Source organism: Stegostoma tigrinum, chromosome 1 (genome assembly GCF_030684315.1).
Source record: "Stegostoma tigrinum isolate sSteTig4 chromosome 1, sSteTig4.hap1, whole genome shotgun sequence".
In the NCBI taxonomy this organism is placed as follows: Eukaryota; Metazoa; Chordata; class Chondrichthyes; order Orectolobiformes; family Stegostomatidae; genus Stegostoma; species Stegostoma tigrinum.
In genome coordinates this window covers 30,366,414-30,385,807 of record NC_081354.1, presented here as the reverse complement: position 1 = coordinate 30,385,807, position 19,394 = coordinate 30,366,414, and the positions used below count along the sequence as shown (strand labels likewise).

The following is a 19,394-nucleotide window of genomic DNA, read 5'->3' as shown; positions in this document are numbered from 1 at the left end:
ACTTAGACTTAGTTTAGTTAATCATGATTTGTTTTTAGCCAATCTATGTTGGCTTTCATTGCTGAACCCTTTGCTAAATTACTGTCATATGCTGTATGCATTGACATTCTTTCAGACCAGTGGAAATACAAAATAGCATATGCAAACATCTGTACCGCCCAAATGGGAATCCAGAATAATTTAGAAAGTGCTGCTTTCATCCAATTTCATGTGCTAGTATCCATTTACAGTAAAGACCTTTGCCTTCACTAGTTGTGGCAAAATCTTGCCAATCTTTTCAAAGCTTTATTGAGGCCCTTTGGTTCTATTCATATTCACAAATTTGCAGGGATTTTTCACTGCTCACATGTGTTAATGCAGTCTGTAGCATTTGTCTTGATTACTGCTATCTTTTTCTCTAACTAGTTCTTCAGGCTGGGCTTAAAGCAGATGGAACTCACCTCAGAAGATACTGAGTTGGTTGCATACTCTTATTTACTTCAAGATGATAGTCACCTGAAAAATAATCAAAGCCTGTGAGAACATCTTTGAAACTTTTTAGGATCTAATCACCAGTTAATAGCTTGGCCTTCAGAAATACATCACTTCTTGCAAGTGCAAAGTTACCAATCTAAGCTTTAGATTTATTTCAGCTTAGATAAGTGGATACCACTTAATATTTAATCTCTGGAACAGCAGATATTCTGTCTTCCTATTGAACTCGGACCTCAGATTAGTTTGGCATCAGTCTACTTTTCATTCTCTTTTGGTCACCATCCTCAACCAATTCACGCAAATTTGTGAAGCTCACAATATTTCACATTGTATGAGTGCCAGCTGACATTTCACATTCAGTTGATGCTCTCCTTCTGTAGTCATCCTTCCAACAGTCCCAAATAATTTATTGCATTGAGATGAGGTTGTGCCAACATGTTCTGTAGTGTAATGATCTGTCAGAATCATCATCTGAAATCTCTTCAGCCACCATCTTTATGGGTTTGCTTTTCTTCTTTCTAACAAGACACTTGCATGCAAAGTGATAATAGGAACTGCAGATGCTGGAGAACCTGAGAATACAAAGTGTAGAGCTGAATGAACACAACTGGCCAAGCAGCATCCTAGGCTGCTTGGCCTGCTGTGTTGATCCAGCTCTACACTTTGTTATCTTACATGCAAAGTGATTCAGCTTCTTGAGTTTACTGCAATGTTTTCCCAACACTGAACATATTTTTTTTCACACGGTGTCCTCTGTAAATCCCGCACTCTGTACAATAACCTCTCTCTTTCTGCTGACCCTTCTGCAAAAATTTCTTACCTTTTGCCCTTTTGTTCTTGTTAGCTGTAGACAATACCTCAGCATTGTGCAAAAACTCATCAGTTCTACAATTAATACTCTACTGCTGATGACTTCAACTTGAGTTTTTGAGCATGCCAATATTGTTTGTGAAGGTATGCTTATCTTTTCTGTTGTAGTTGTGCTGTCACAGCAAGACCTTTTATTCCAAAGACAATCCTCTCTTTGGTGAGATTATTCTGCAGTTGTCCAAATTCACAGGAGTGTGATTGCACTGTCTCAGTGCAGTCACAGACTGATCAATATTCTCCTTTTACCAAGTTTTAAAGATAAAAACATACGGTACGTAAATAATATTGGTATTGAAATCAAAATCAGTCTGCCTTAAATGTTTTTCCAGCACGGCTTTTCTTCTCCTTAGTGAAGTTTAAGGTACAATACAACTTATAGCATTGTTTCTCCAGTACTGGTAACAAAGTTGCTACATTTGTTAAGGTTTTCTGTTCAATTCTGGGTCTGTCTCAGAATTCTGCCTTTCATACTGAAAGAAAAGTCAATTTTACATCACATTGCCTTTCATCTCCACAGCAGCAAGATATGGAAAATTGATGGCAATGATGACTTACCCATTAGTTGAAACGCAGACTGATGTTTTTCATTATTTGTTACAGTAGTTAATGCTCTTATGAAAAGTAAAGGGTTAACTCCTGAAAAAGTGCATAGGAGGTTATACTATTTAATATGCCATAACTATATGGAAACCACATAGAAAGATGATAAAGGGAGGGCCTCTAGTGAAGAGGTGATAATTTTGACCTCATACAATGTATATTGTGAGCAAATTGTAAATAAACAATTGTTTAAAAAAGAGGCAAGAGTTTAACTATATCTTTACCTTATCATAAGACCTCATAACGTTACCTAGAATCTAATCCTAACAGGGAAAATGATGACATTAGTGAACAAACAACTTGCAGTCCTGCATGTTGGGCACTTTGATCAGTTTAGGTATCAGAAACACTTTACCCAAACAATCATTGGTGTGGTGGATAAAGGGACACCAAAAATGGTTTGTGGTTCAACTTGATTTTATTAACAAAATATATATGTTTTAAAATGCCACATAAGCATTTCCCACATTCCCACAATACTTACTCTTTATCTAGCTCTATCCATTTGAGAAAGGATATTATCCGCGACAATCCACATGTTTAAGCAAGGCCATTGGAATCTCCTTCCTTTCCAACATAGGGCTCGCTCTCTTCCATGAAGGTTGGTTTCTCAGTTCATGGCAGATCTCTCTCTCTCCAGATGGTCAGAGCTCCACTGCTGGGCCTGGTCAAGTCTTTACTGTGGTTCTTCACCATGTGTCTCCTCTAAGGCGATAGCTTCAAAATTTGTGTTTTTATCCCCCTCACCCCAGATCTTCCAGAATGATCAGTGGACTTTGGTCAATGAGATCATGAGCTGGGTTCAAATTATCCAACAGGGGTCACGCCAACACTCTTCACTGTTGCCATGCCAGGAGATGTGAACTGATCGATTCATTGTTTGATTTAATTGTCACATATACCGAAAAACAGTGAAAAGCATTGTTTATGAGCAGTACAGGCAGATCACGGCAAGCAAAAGATGTACAAATCAAAAAGACTTAGAGGCATACAGGTTACATTATTTGAGGCTAGAGTCCATTCAACAGCTGTGATAACGGCCGGAAAGAAGCTGTTCCTGAAACTGTGCACGCTTTCAGGCTTCTGTATCTGCTGCCTGATGGAAGAGGTTGGGAAATGTACAAAATCAGGCAGTCAAAGTGTCTGGAAGCCTGAGCGAGACTTCTCTAACACACATGCCTTTGCCTGGTTATAACTAGTTCCCCTTGAACCTTTGTAACCTCTTTGTTCTTGGTTTCCACTCTTGTCTGTAGCTGATAGCTGCTGGTTGCTGTTTAATTTAGTTTGTCAATTTTCTGTCAAACCCAATTTATCCAGCTGTGGTCAATTTAGAATGTCCAAATTTGGGTCTACCTGGAAGTAGTCTTGGTTCAAGAAGTGAAACCTCATGACAAGTTTTTGATGGACACATCAAGCAGAAAAAAAGCGTGGAATAGGGAAATGTTGCAGCCACTGGCAGAGTGTAAGTAAAAGATAAAAGCCTGGACCAAGATACAGGCATTGATTTGATTTTAAAACTACCAGAAACATTTGAAACATTGGGAGAGTATGAATGTGAAAATAGCAGAATTGGAAAAAGGGGTTCATAAGCTATGGGTGCTGCTGTCTGTATCTTCCACGTGCGCGGATTCTTTAAAGGCTTACGTAACCTATTGAGTACAATGGTATCCACCATCTGGTCTAACAGGAAGAATCCAATAGGCCAAACAAAATGTAGTTTATTGCAACTCTGCAACTATTTACAGGTTATAAATTCTGTATTATTACAAAGACTGTTGAGAGGACCTAGCCTCCCACAAAATTCTACTTAATTCCTTACTCCACCAAGTCGTCATAGTGGGTGGCGCTTACTACGCTCAGTCAACTATTGACCCCCTCATATCCTTGCAGATCCATATTCACACCAACCGAGAACTAACACTTGCCATATTTCAAAAATAATGTACTTAATAAGCACAAGTTCTATCTATTACTGTTCCTGTTTCAATGGCATCATGACTGCAGGAGACAAAATGTTCCGTATTAAAACTGTTTATTTCATATTCAGATTTGGCCCATTACTAGTTAACCTCCTTCTACATAGCTGATTATGTATAAATTAGGTTAAATGTTACTCTGCTTCAAAATATATAAACTACAATTCAGATTATACAAATTTCTTAGAGAAGAAGGTGAAGTAAAAGAAGTAGTGTTTACATCATCAGTGCTGTTCTTCATTTCAATGAGAAATCATTGTCTTCATTGCTCAGTCCTTTAAGTCTAGGAGTTGGGAAGTCATGTTGAGGTTTACAGGACATGGGTGAGGCCTCTTCTGGAATACCGTGTCCGGTTCTGGTCATCCAGTTGTAGGAAGGAGATTATCAAGCTCGAGCAGGCTCAGAAGAGATTTACCAGGATATCACTGGGTAAGGAAGGTTTGAGTTATCATGTAAGGCTGGATAGGCTGGGGCTTTTCTCACTGGAGGCTGAGAGGCAACCTGATAGAAGTTTATAAAATAATGAGAGGTATAGATAGAGTTGTTAATGGTAGTTGCCTTTTCTTAAGGATAGAGGATTTCAAGACTAGGGAGAATATTTTTAAGGTGAGAGGAGCGAGTTTTAATAAAGACATAAGAGGCAATTTTTTTACAGGGAGGTTCATATGTGGAATGAACTTCCTACGGAAGTGGTGGTTGCAGGTTTAATTACAATGCTTAAAAGACATTTGGATAAATACATGAATAGGGAAGGTTTGGAGGGATATGGGGCAGGAACATGCAAGCGGAACTAGTTTAGCTTGGGATATGTTAGGCCTGGACTGGTTGACTGAAGGGTCTGTTTCCATGCTGTATAACTCTATAAGGAAGAGCTGATGTCAAGCATTTCCCTCAAAACAAATCATAAAATCATATATTTATACAATAGAGGCCCTTCAGCTCATCAGACAGATCTTTGCTTGTGCTATAATAACGTGTGAGCTTCCAAAATGGCTTGTTATCCAAAGCCTTTTAAGTAAATCAAAGCTTTATTTGTTTCTTACTTCAGTACATATCTCAGAACAATGGTTTGTAGGAGTCTGAATTGTATTTATTACTGAGAATTCCAAATCAACTCATTTTGGAACAGTGACCAAAACACAAGAATTTCTTTATTCATTCTGGAGATGTTAGCATCGCTGGCTGAGCCAATATTTATTGCCCATTTCAAGATGACTTTGAGAAGGTCATTGTGAGCTGCTTTCTTGAACTGCTGCAGGTAACCCGCAATGTGTCAGGAAGGGAATTCCATGCTTTTGACCCAGTAAAATCAAATCAACAGCCAAGCATAACCAAGTCAGAATGGTGACTGGCTTGGAGAGGAATTTGCAGGTGGCAGTGTTCTCATGTATCTGCTGCCCTTGACTTGCCAGATGATAGTGGTCACTGATTCAGAAGGTGGTGTTTCACGATAAGTTTCTGCAGTGTATCTTGTAGATGGTACATACTGCTGCAACTGAGCTGCAGTGGTGTTTAGAACAAATGCTTGTTGATGTAGTGCCAATCAAGATGTCTGCTTTTTCTGTATGGTGTCAAGCTTATTGATTTTTGTTGAAGCTGTTGTCATCCAGGCAAGTAGAAAGTGTTCCGTACCACTCCTGACTTACGCCTTCTAGATGCTGGACAGGCTTTGAGGAGTCAGAAGTTGGGGAGTCCGGAGTTGAGTTTTCATGGCAAGATTCCTAGTCTCTGACCTACTGTTGCAACTACAGTGTTTATATGGCAAGTGCACTTCAGTCTCTGGTCAACGGTAACCCCAGATGTTGATAATGGCAAGTTCAGAGGTGGTTATGGCATGGAATGTCAAGGAGTGAAGGCTAGATTATCTTTTGTTGGAGATGATCATTGCCCGTCGCTGGTGTGGCATGAATATTACTTGCCTTCCGTCAGCCCAAACCTAGATACCATCCAGGTCTTGCTGCATTTGGGCACGGACTATGACACTAACTGAAGATTGCAAATAATGCTAAACATTGTACAATCATTAATGAATATCCCCATTTCTGACCTTATGATGGAGGAAAGGACTTCTTCTAAGCTTCCTTCTCGTAAAAAGAATGACCTGCCCTATTCCTTATGAGCCACAGCTGTTGACCCTTCAGCACCTAAACTCTGAGCTGCAGCTGCTCCAACTTGACACATTTAATGTAGATGTATTTGTGCTGGATCACAATGGCTCACAAAGGAATCCAAGAGCTCCCAAATGGCTCAGTCTTGACACATCACCTGTCCTGCCATCATTAATGAGTTTTATTTTATTATTTTATTAGCTTATTCATATATTTAAGTTACCTATTGATATTTAACTTATCTTTTCCACTAACTTGTATATTATGTTAAAACTTAAGACAAGAAAACAGACACTCATCAAACAGCTAGCTCCTTTCTCCCTATTTATTTTTTGACATCTGCAAACTTGGTTATAGTACATTCAGTTCTGTTATTCAAATCATTAACACATATTGTCAAAAGGGACCAATTATCATGCAGTTTAGCAATTATCATGGGAGATTTTAAACTACATGTAGACTGGAAAATTCATTTGGGAAAAAGTAGTCCAAATGAAGAATTCATTGGCTGTTTCAGTAAAATTTCTTAGACAGACATGTTAAGGTGCCAACCACAGGACAGGCTATACTAGATCTGGTTTTGACCAAAATGGTAGGATTAATTACTGACCCCCATATTGAAATTGTCCCTGACAGCAGTGACCACAATGATCACATTTTATATACAGTTTAAGGGAGAGAAGTACAGATCTAAGACTACCATTTTGAATGCAAACAAGGGCATTTATGAAGGCATGAAAGCTAGCAAAAATGTACTGGTAAATTAGGTTAAGACATAGCTCAGTAGAGATGCAGTGGCAAACATTTAAGGTGTTCTTGCAGAAAAGCACAAAATAGATATATTCCAACAAATTGGAAAAAAATTGCAGTTCACTAAAGAATGTCAAAGATGGTATCAAACTCAAATTGCGCCAACTACATTTGCCCATCAGAAGATTGGATAGAATATTTAAGAAAGCAAAGAATTAATAAAAGATTAATGAAGAGGGAAAAATTATAGTATGAGAGAAAATTTGCCAAAAATATAAATACCGAGAGGAAAAGTTTCTTCAGAAAATTAAAAAAGAGTTTACAAAATAAATGTTGGGTGTTCTGCTGAAGACATCGACTGATTCATGCCCAAGTTACCCATGCCTTCCTGCTCTGACAGCATCTTGGTAAGCAGACCATACCTGATGAAGAATTTGGTAATTCCTCTTACCACTGTTTCGGTAAAAATATTTCCCAGGGAAGAACTTCTGGGAAAAGGGTAGCCACATCCATAATGGTAAGGATTGAAAGGCTTTTGTTTTGTGCAGGGGCCACATGTCCACTAATGTCTTGTTGAATGCTTCCCCATAAAATAACACAGGAATCATAGCTGCATGTCTTGTTATAGTTTGGGGTCTCCTGCAATCTGGCAGATATGGCAGGTTCTGCAAAACTTTTGCTGCATCCCTGTGGAGATGTGACCTATAAAATTGCTGACTTGGGTTTTACATATACTGTCCAAGTACCTTCTCTAGACAGCATTTAAGTAGCTTCCAGATATAACTGTAAATTGGAAATTGAAAGGAAGGGAGGAACTCAAGAAAATTACAATTGCCAGTAATAATGAGTAAATTGTTGGAATTGGGAATTGAGAAGTCCCCAGGTATTGATGACTTTCATCTTGAGATTTAAACAACAGTGCTAGTGAGATAGTTGATGCGTTGATTTCAATTTACGAAAACTCATTAGATTCACAGGCTCCTTTTGATTACAAAATAGCAGAAAGCAGGAAACTACAGGCTAATTAGTGTAACATCTGCCATAGGGAACAAAGCACATGGCTAAGTTCAAGATAATCAGGCAGGGCCAATATGGTTTTGTTACAGGGAAATCATGTTGAAGGAACTCACTGGAATCCTTTGAAGAAGTAACTTATGCGGTAGACAGAGGGGAACCACTGGATGTATTTCCTTCTGTAAAACTAAATACATTTGATAAAGTGCCACATCACGGTGAGTGCAGAAAATGCATGAATATAAGATTGGCTTGCTAACAGGAAGTAGACAGTAGAATTAATGGGTCTTTTTCAGGCTAGCAAAATGTCACAAATGGTGTATCACAGGGATTGATGCCAGGATCTCAACTTTTACAATTTATGTAAATAGTTTGGATGAAGAAACCAAATGGTAATGGTTTCATCAATGTAATAGTAGCTAAATTCGCTAATGATACCAATATAGAAAATAAAGTGAGTTGTGAAGAGGACATAAGGAGCTAGAAAGGGGTATAGAATGGTTAAGTGAGTGGGAAAATATTTGACAAATGGAGTACAATGTGGGAAAGTGTGAACTTGTCCATTTTGGCAGAAAGAATAAAAATGCATATTATCTAAATGGTGCGAGATGCAGAAAGATCTGCATGAATAGTAGCATGCAGACATCATAGTATACCTTAATATGCAGGCACGGCAAATAATGATCAAAAAAAACTAATAAAATGCTGTACAAAAACAGAAGTTGCTGAAAAGCTCAGCTGGTCTGGCAGCATCTGTGAAGAAAAAATCAAGAGTTAATGTTTCAGGTCCGGTGACCCTTCCTGAAAGGTCACCGGACCTGAAACATTAACTCTGATTTTTTCTTCACATGCTGCCAGACCTACCAAGCTTTTTCAGCAACTACTGTTATTGATCCTGATTTACAGCATCTGTAGTTCTTTCGGTTTTTATTTAATAAAATGCTGTATTTTATTGTGAGCAGAATTGAATGCAAGAGTAGGGAGGTTACACTCAGTCTTACAGGGCATTTGGGAGACTGCTTTTGGAGTACTGTGAACTGTATTAGTTGCCTTATTCAAAGGATGGATTTTAATGTGTTGGAAGCAGTCGAAAGAAGATTTACGAGATTGGTGCATGGAATGAGTGGATTGATTATGAGGAAAGGCTAGACAGGCTCGGCCTGTATCCTCCACAATTTAGAGAGACTTCACCAAATGGATGTTTTCCTCTCATGAATTCTCAAGAATCTAGAACTAGGGATCCCAGTTTAAAAATAAGGGGTAACCCATTAAAGATACTCACAAGGAAACATTTTTTTTCTCTCAGAGAGTTGTGAGTCTTTAAAATTTCCTTTCATGAAAGGTCGAAGACACAGAATCTTTAGATTATTGATTATTGCTTAGATTATTGATTACCAAGGAATGAAAGATTATTGGAGAATGCAGGAATGCAGAGTTGAGGTTAAAATCAGGCCAGTCACGATCTTATTGATTGGTGGAGCAGGTTCAAAGGACCAAGTAAACTATTGTTGTTTCTTGCTCATACATTCATAAATTGTGGTCCCAGCACTCATCCCTGAGGCACTCCATTAGTAATGGGAAGTCATCCTGAAAATCACTCCTTCATTAAACTCACTGTCTTCAATTACTTAGCTAATCCTCTATCCATGCTAACATACCACCCTCAATGCGAATGGCTCTTATCCTATATACCTTATCAAAAGCCTTTTGGAAAGTCTGCATTTCTACCCTCATTTTCTTGGTCAGTGACAATGGGACAGACCTTTATCTACTTGCTCCCTTTTCAGCAGTGAAATTGCTTTTTGTTGACATGACACAGTCTTTGTTTTATCCCCCAATTTGGGTATCAACTAGATAGTTTTCAACCCTGTGCCTCTTTGCTACTCTGTACAGGCTGCTGAACTGAACTTCTGTATTCACCTGGTGTTGGTAGGAGCAGTGACATGTGGTCTCCTGGCTGGAAGTTTTAGGCTCTGGCGTATTTGTCAGCCTGCTTTTTCATTGTCATCTGAAAGATATTTAAGAGTTCTTAGGCCACATCACAGGCGGTTAGGAAACACACTTGGAACATTTCCTTGTAGTTTATCAAGGAGACTTCCTCCTTCTGTTCCAAAAGCATCTCCCTGATCAGGTTCACAGGCCCTTGCACTGTGTGCCCATAACGAATTCAAATTGAGTAAAACGAGTAAAACTCATTGATTGAGTTCCTAGTGGCAAACAGAAGAAAATACAGTTCCCGATTCAGTCATGGGGCTATTTGTGGTGGTATGCCTTGATCATGTTTTCAGGTAATATTATTCTAGCAGCCCCTCCAATTATGGGTGTTCTGCTGAAGACATCGACTGATTCATGCCCAAGTTACCCATGCCTTCCTGCTCTGACAGCATCTTGGTAAGCAGACCATACCTGATGAAGAATTTGGTAATTCCTCTTACCACTGTTTCGGTAAAAATATTTCCCAGGGAAGAACTTCTGGGAAAAGGGTAGCCACATCCATAATGGTAAGGATTGAAAGGCTTTTGTTTTGTGCAGGGGCCACATGTCCACTAATGTCTTGTTGAATGCTTCCCCATAAAATTACACAGGAATCATAGCTGCATGTCTTGTTATAGTTTGGGGTCCCCTGCAATCTGGCAGATGTGGCAGGTTCTGCAAAACTTTTGCTGCATCCCTGTGGAGATGTGACCTATAAAATTGTTGACTTGGGTTTTACATATACTGCCCAAGTACCAGAATCAGCTAGGTGCTATATTTCCCCACTCAGCAGCACCACTAACATTTTTGCAGGCCTGTAATGGGATCTCCAGTTACTCATCAGCACCTCATTTTAATGTAGTAGCTTTCAGAGACTTATTTAAAAATTCATTCATGGTACATAGGCATTAATAGCCTGGCCAATGTTTAGTGCCCAGACAGAAGTTAAAAATCATTCCCATTGCTATGAGTCTGGAGTCACATGTAGGCCAAACCAAGTGAGGACAGCAGTTTCCTTCCCTAGAGGACATTAGTGAACCAGATATGATACACCAATGCACCCCCAACAATTGGCAACAATTTCACGGTAATCATTCAGATTTACTGGATTCAAACTTCACCAGCTGCCATGGTTGCATTCAAATCCAGAAGCCCACCTTCCTGGGTCACTGGAGTAATAGTCAAACAATAATACTACTGGATCATTGCTCAGCTTCAGTGAGTAGAGCCTGAGAAAATGGTTTTAAGAGCAGGTTAACTTGCTGGCCCCCTGCTAAAGTGGGACTTTTTATTACCTCCTTAGGGTCATCTAGATTCCTGAAAACATTTTTAGATAATCAAGCTAGATAGTCTCTGTTTGCAGTGCCACTTCAACTTCCACTGGTGGAGCTTGTCTGGTCAGACCATGTGACCAAGCAGTCAGGGAAAATGTCAGAGACCTTCTTCTACAGCTGGCTCCTTGACCTGACAGTGCTTCTCAGAGACCATTGGGGATGTTACTATCTTTGATCCCATCAGATCATTGCTGCAAAACAGATTGTTTATGGATGGGTTCAATCTGGGGCTGATTTACTAGCTCCAAAACAAGACTGAATTCTAGAAGTGCCATAAAGAGAGATGGGAAAGTATCCTCCTTCAATTCCCTTTACCAGCACCTTGGCACTGACTGTATTCTCTAGTTGGAAGACCTTCCAGCAAGAGCGTTTAGCTGGCCCTGGTATTCCTTAGTATCAGAAGCTTGTTCAGCTCACGCTGGGATGAAGCTACTTCCTTTGCATGCAAAGTCCTGGTAACTCTTGTATTTGTGTAACCTTACTAGACTCGAAGGATTGACTGCGCAAGGATTTGCAGCCACAGTCAAAACTAGCCTGGCTTGCCAGGTTTCTCTAACTGACTCTGATTCTGCGCATGGGGTTAGCCAAGGCCCTAGTGGTATTATTACTGGACTGTTAATCCAGAGGCTCAGAAAACATTCTTGGGGCCCAGGTTCAAATCCTGGGATGGTGAAATTTGAATTCAATATAATATCTGGAATTAATAATCTAATGATGACCATGAATCTATTGTTGATTGCCAGGAAAAATCTATCGCGTTCACTAATGTCCTTTAGGGAAGGAAACTGCCATCTTTACCTGGTCTGGCCTACATGTGACTCTAGACCCAATGTGGTTGACACTGAACTGCCCACTGGGCAGTTGGGGATGAACAATAAATGCTCCTAGCCAGCGACATCCTCATTCCATTAATGAATAAAGGGGTAAAAAAGGGGTCCGTGTGCCCCAATGAACCCCAATGGGTTTTTTCCCACAGTTTTCAGCAGTTAGTTTAGATATGCCCTACCTTTTTGCTGTTAAGGGCCAAGGCCTCTTTGCCTCTCAGGCTCTTTGCCTACTTTTCATTTCAGTGTCATCCTTTCTGTACTGGCGAAGGCTTCCAGCATTTCCCTCTCTCCAATGCTCACTCAGTTTTGTATCACTCACTCCACCTCTGTCCTTTCCAGTTGGTTGGGACTGACTCTGCAACAGGAGTTTGTGGATCAACTCATTATCATCAGCCAAAATGTGACTACTTGACAAGACCCTGTCATTCTTTATTCCTCGAGGCGTGTTCTTATAAGGAAGAATACAGAGATTTTAAACTCTTCAAGCAGAACTAATTTCGCAGAGATTTCCTAAATGGCTTTCATTCTTTGTGCCTGCACTCAATGGTCTGAAGCAATTTGCTTCAGTCTTTCTAATATCAGGTATGTCTGGTCAGGCTATTTTCAGACAGTATAGCAATTCCAGTGGTATGCCTCCAGAACTAAATGCTACCCCCAAAGGCAGCTACTTCTGGAAAGAGATAATAACGTTACTCTGAAATCTTGCTCTGCAGTAACAAGGACTGATATTGAACTGACCACATTGATTGCTGTGCTAATCACTCAAATGAGGTAAAGAAGGCTTCATCAAACTTAGGGATTAAATGAGCAAACTGGGGCACCTTAACCCTTATGTCTGAGCTCGTGGAGTCCTCAAGTGACACATGAGAATTCCTGTCCCTCTGCTTGAACCACTTTAATTTCAAAAGCCCTTTCCTTCTCTTTGAGGTTCTCCCCGTCCTGAGGTTCTTCCTGTCCCTGGGATTGCAAAACATGGGTCTGGCCACATTGCTACAGGAGTATCACCTATACCTCTTGGAGACAAGAAAAACACCTCTGACCACAGGCCCATTAGGGAGTGGTCAGCAACTGGCTTCCTCAAGGCCCTGTGGGAAAAGGAGACAGTTTTCCCTGTCAGCTGGTTCCTTGAGCAGACTGTCAAAGTCATTTGGCAGAATGCCTCATCACCACAGATGAACTTAGCTGGTTTTCAAGTGTGTATGATCCATCTTTGACTTCTAGATATGGTAGGTGACCAATGCAGCACAGACTTTGGAAATATACCAGACTTGTGCCATGAACAGCAACATCAAGAGTACTCACGCTAGATGATCATTCTTACCCACAACGTAGAGGTAGTGTTACTTCCACATGTCAGTTTCTATCTGAACTTTTGATAAGCAACTTCTAGTTTTCAGCGTATGTCCCTCCAAACCATCCTCCCAATGTTTTCAGGTAATCTGATCTCGTAGTGAGGGTGATAAAGGAATGGTCCATCATTTACCAAAGAACATGGTCTCACTCATAGATAACAGGAACTGCAGATGCTGGAGAATCCAAGATAACAATGTTTAGATCTGGGTGAACTCAGCAGGCCAAGCAGCATCTTACGAGCACAAAAGCTGATATTTCAGGCCTAGACTCTTCTTGGCCTGCTGTGTTCATCCAGCTCTACACTTTGTTATCTATGGTCTCACTCATGCCTTAACTTACCTTAGCTTGCAAGGCTACTTAGAAATGTTTGCAAATGCACAGACAGCAGATCCAAGTGCAAGATAGTGACATTGTCAAAGTACAGGCAGGTTTTCCACTATAGATCTCTGCTGCCTGAGATTGTCACCTCTACAAGCTCACCTCCTTCCAGATGGATTTGAAAAAAGGCTCAATGTAATGCACAAATAAAGCAGGGGAGAGAGGCCAACTATTGCTTGAAACTGCATTACTGATGTTTCTGTAGAGCGGTTGGATCCAGTTGCAGAATCTCTTTCCAAATCCCACTTTAGACAGCACATCCATGATGCAAGTGAATAATATTCTGTAAATGTCCTGCTCCTGATCCAGGCTGATGTTTCAGGTGTCCGGTCCCATGTCCTACACTTAGGCAATCATATCTCCTCATAATGTGAGGTTTTCAGAGGTCTTCCTGCCAGGTACAGTGCTGACCTAGTCAGAATTAATTGCCAACTCCAGAGTGGACTTGATCCAGTTGGCAATGATCTTGGACAGAATTTTGTAGTCCACATTCAGCAGTGTAATTGTTTGCTAATTTCTATTTTTTTTCCACTTCCTTGTGTAGAGAAGGGTGATATTGACCTTCCTCATGGTTTCACACACACGGCCAACTAGAAGCATCTTCACAGACACCTCAGGCAGGTCTTGACTGATCAAGCTGCACAATGTCTAATACAACTCATCTGATAAGCTGTCAAATGTGGGTGATTTCCTGTTCCCTGAGGACTTGAGGGCCTTAGTCAACCGATGTGGAGTTGGTGATTTACCAACCCTTTAATGGACTGTCATCTAAGATCTTCATGACAGAGGACAGGAATCTGGGAGACCATGTGTATGTGGGCTTCATGCCATGCAGTCTGAAAAAAAGGATTTGTTAATTCCTCAAAATTTCAGTTTGAGAGGATGTTACCGAGCTACTATCATCCTTCAAGCCGCTGATCATAGTTATTTCTGTGCGCCTTTCCTAAGAATAAATGTGAGCATGTGTCCGTCTGCTCCCTTAACTAGACCATTCCTTTGGAAGCCCTCAAAGCGAAAAATGAGATTTGATACCTCTTCAGTTCATGTAGATCGTCCGACCCCTCCCCTTATTGTCTGTAGCAAGAGTTATTCTGCATGTTTTCTGGAGTAAGGACTATTCCAACCTCCTCTCTCACCTTTTGAACACTTTCGGTGTAGACTGGGAAAGGGGTTTCGCCATCCTTCCGACACAATGTGAGTTGCCCGGGGCCCGCACCCTCCTGGTTCTAATAGCTGTACTCCCCGTATCGAATTGATTTCCTGCCCAACTGTCAGCAGCAGCTCTAGCTACAATACAGCTTTTTAAAGAGATGCAGGCAATTTTAACTTGCGTAAGCAAATTACAGTTTTGAGCTCTGCATCGCACTAAAATGGACTAACATATGCTTGAGTGCCGACAGCCATAATTAAAGAACTTTATTTCCACCTCTCCAGCATAGAGGGCAATATAACAACGTTCTCCGCTATTTTAACGTATTACGCCACCACCCCATCCCATCATATGTCAGCTAATGAACACTGTGGTTAGGCGAGACTGCATGACAACGTCTTTCAAATAGCCGGGCATCATGAAGTCGGCTGTTGTCTGCATTACAAGCAACTGGCTTGAGTTAATCGTATCTGCAATATATTAGAAGCAATTTTTATCTTCATTATGTTGTTGGTTTATCTTTATAGTAGCTGGCTTTCAACAAAGAGGGAACATTAATTCTGACCAATCCATAAGCATTTAGTTTTGTTGAATGCCAATGAGGCAGAAACACAGCGTGTGAAATCCTGGTCGGGCATTAAGACCCCCGGAGATGTTGTTGGACGAGTGGGATTTGCTTGCGGTTCCCACCTGCTCCTTTGCAACTGGAAAGTGAGAGCGTTTATTTCTCCCACATTTCGCGAGCTTTCAAGAGCTGTGTTTGCGAGGATTAGTGCTTTCTCGGGACTAAATCTTCAAAGAACTAGGGGAGCTGTGTCCCTGGGTGAGTGACAGTTGAACTTTAACCTCACTCAGGCGAGAGGAAGCTTTTATTCGCTTGAGTAAGTGAGACTAAGAAAAACGCTCGTTGACAGGTTCTCGAGGATAAGATTATCCCCTCTGAATCTTTAGAAAACATGCAGGGCAGCTCGGCTGGAACGAGCTATAGTTACAAACTCGGCAAGTTGTAAATCTGGAATGTGGAGATCAGGCATTCTCTTCCGCACTTTGCAAAATAGTACAATTCAACCCAATAATGGGAGCTGCATACTGTTAAAGTGATATTTCCTGGTGGAATCCATACCTTCAACTGAAAAAAATGATCTGAAGCGAATAATGTTCCATGTTAGTGAGAGATACGGTATCACAAAACCTGCCAGCAATCTGGATGAGTTGGATTCGGTTCAGAGTATCCTTTTTCACAGGTGAGCATAATAAAGAGTAACATCTAATAGAATTTTTTTTTAAAAAAAGGAAATGATTTATGTCGGAGACTTTAAACCGGTATTAGTTTTCCACTATTTCCCAAAATATAATTCGAAGATTACGTCAAGGATATTTGATGACTGGATTTTACATTTCTGAAATTCCCTCGAAATCTGAACATGTCCTTAGAAAAGACCAAGCTCCGGCAATTCAACGAACAGTGCAGCCATTTCTCGTGACTTGGAGATTTCTTTTAAGTTCCGTAAAAAAAAATCCCCTCTGCTGAAATATGACAGCTTATTTAATTGAGATCAGTTCTGCTTTGTTTAATGTTCTAATGTTAAACGCAAATACAGTGTGTGCCTGGAGCACAAATGCAACGCAAGCCAAATTACACAAAACGCAGTAGGTGACAAGTCTGTTTTTCTTTAAATAACAGGTCGTATTGCGTTGTTGTAGTGATCTTTTCCTGCCTGCTCAACTCTCAAGTTAATCCAATTGCGGGGTCAATAATAATGTCTCAGCCTAACAGCCGGGGGAGGAAGCAGAGCTACATTTATGAATTTGAAATCCCGAATCTGCCACAGCTTCTCAAAGAATGTCAACCTCAAAGCTAAAATCAGCGTAAATGTAACGTTTACAACGGTTTATAAAACACATTATTTGCTTTCCTCTTTTGGAGGCAAGAGTCTGAGCTAGTGCAAACGACTGGCACAGCTTCAGTTAAAATAATCATGGGAAAAGTAGGTTTATTTTTGACTTTATTTTCACCACTCCATGCATTTTGCTGACCAACAGTTGAGTTTAGATGTTTTAACGTTCTCGTGAACCAACATTTTTCCAAAGTAAATCTCTGGTTCCGTCGAAGCATTGTGTCTAATTCTTGGCGCTTGCCTTGGTTTTATGTGAAAGACTAAAGATTTAGCAGATGGTTCCAATATGAGGGATTTCTGATTACAGGAATTAGAGCTGCACTCCTTGGAAAAGGTTAAAATAATCAATGGCAGTGTTCGAGTCATCGAGTCAGAGTAAATGGAGAGAAACTATTTCCATTGGCATAAACGTCCTAGCCCAAAAAGCATACACTAATAAGATTGGCAAAAGACTTTTTTTTTATATATATTGTGTTTGGGATCTGGAAATTAGAACCTGGGAATATGGTGGAGGCAGATACAATCGTGGTTTTCGAAAAAGGGAATTGGATAACTGCAAGAAGAAAGACAATTGCAGAGCTGCGGTTGAACGAGCAGATGAGTGGAGCTAGCCTTTCTGTGATTAAAATCTCTCCGTTTACTGTGCCTGAGAATTAAGGAACTCGTGTGTCTTTGACAATATCATCCCTACCCACTTGCCCATCAAAACTTTTCTGAATAACAATAAATAAATGAAACCGAGTGAAAAACTAGTGGCCTTTATGTGAGAGAATCTCGCTGCGTTCGGGACGATTTGAAATCTTTTCACGTTAACTTGGAACCATTTTTTTTCTGGTAGCTAATGGTGGTCAAAATATATTAACAGTTCTTACAGCGATGTTTTGAGTTGTGAATTTGGTGCTTGATAACTAGCGTATACCTTGATTCAAGGGACAGGGTGAAGATTTTAGATTTTTGTGGCGTACTAAGTGGGTTATATTAAGGACAACGTTTCCATATTTTTGGCGCCTGCCCTCGGATCCATGATCGTCTCCACTTGAATCAAGTAACAAGTTGTTCTGTGCATATTTACATTCGGGAGAAATGTCTTTTCCCATTTTGGTCATTTGGCATCTTTCTAAAGGTCCGCATAAATGTTTGACCATTGGAATTCACATTAAAATGAAAGGGCCTTTGTTAGTAACTCCTGTCTTTGTCAGTGATCATTGCCTCCTTTACTTAATTAGTAGTATTTGCAGTATTAGTAATTTTAGTAATGTTATAAACATTTGTTTTTAATGATGGGAGCAAGCATATTTGCACTAAGTTCCGAAACGTCCGTTAGACGGTTTCCTACCGGATTCTAACGGCATTAATGTATGTATTACATTGTATATTAAAACGTTAACCTTCACATTTAAGTAAATAATTTGATTTAATGTTTTTTACATTCAATCATTACATCAATTTGAAACTTCATCATTATCGAGAGATACGTGATGCAATAAAAGGTATCTGGGTGATAATACGGCATTACCTCGGGCAAAATGAACTGCCCTGCATTGTGGATCATTAGAGATAATGGGAACTGCAGATGCTGGAGATTCCAAGATAATAAAATGTGAGGCTGGATGAACACAGCAGGCCAAGCAGCATCTCAGGAGCACAAAAGTCTCTGATGAAGGGTCTAGGCCCGAAACGTCAGCTTTTGTGCTCCTGAGATGCTGCTTGGCCTGCTGTGTTCATCCAGCCTCACATTTTATTATTATTGTGGATCATTATTCTGGTTTACAGTGGGTTTACTTGATGAAATTATGTTCTATACAGTCGAGCTGATCAAATTACTGCAAATATGATAACAGAATTTAAAGTGTGAAATTGGTTATAATACTAAAGGAGTAGACTATGAAATTTAACAATTGAGATTAGTCACCCTTATTAAATTGCTATCCATAATAATGTTGATGCTTCGGACAGTTTCCTATGCAAACAAAAATCTAAGAATGCATTACCTATTAGTATGGAAGCATTGGCTAGTTTGGTGCTTTAGGCAATTGGGGAAAAAAATGCCCAAGTTTTGGGGATTGGAATTGGATGTTTTTTTCAACCAGCCTGGAATATTTTGTATTTCAGTTCTAATGCATGTAAGAAAGTCAGTGCTGTCTTTGAAAAGTCCTGTTGTATCTGATAGGCTGCTCTTTACATGAAATGAGGTCCTAGTTACTTGCTCAGGTAGGCAGATTAGATTCAATGGCACAGGTACAAAGGGAAAAGGGAGTTCTGCTTCCTTTTCAACGTTGCTTCCTTTGCCAGCAAAAACAAATCAACTGGCCTTTTTATTGGAATTACTGTTTGTGGCCATTTTGTGCACATATTGGTTTCCAGTACCATTTTAGAGTGGCATGAACCAGTGATACAGTGTAACTCACTCTCACTTCATCTGTCTCTTGTTACAGCGCTACATTATTTGGAACCCAAGTGCTTATGAGATTTTTAATATTCATAGAGTACTGATAAGACAAACTCGCTTTTGTTAAGTTTAGAAAGTTCCAAAATAGTCCCAGCAATTTCTAAGTTTGAAGTAAAAGCAAAAAGTGCTGGTCAATCTCAGCAGGTTTGGCAGCAACTGTGAAGAGAAACCATCAACAGTTCAAGTCTAATACGACTTCTTCAGAACTGAAGAGATAACTGGAAAAATGATGGGTTAAT

The 19,394-nt window shown here is 40.0% G+C and overlaps 1 protein-coding gene across 2 annotated transcripts in view; it reads left to right on the top strand.

Annotated features, from left to right (window-relative positions):
- The first annotated feature begins 15,206 nt into the window (after positions 1 to 15,206).
- Positions 15,207 to 19,394, top strand: part of intu (inturned planar cell polarity protein) — a 139,877-nt gene continuing 135,689 nt past the window's right edge. The window contains exon 1 of one of the 2 annotated variants that reach the window (XM_048536378.1): positions 15,207 to 16,052. In XM_048536378.1, coding sequence (XP_048392335.1) covers positions 15,964 to 16,052 — 89 coding nt within the window. In that variant the 5' untranslated portion in view covers positions 15,207 to 15,963. The remainder of the gene's footprint in view (positions 16,053 to 19,394) is intronic. The other variant, XM_048536370.1, reaches the window with a different exon arrangement.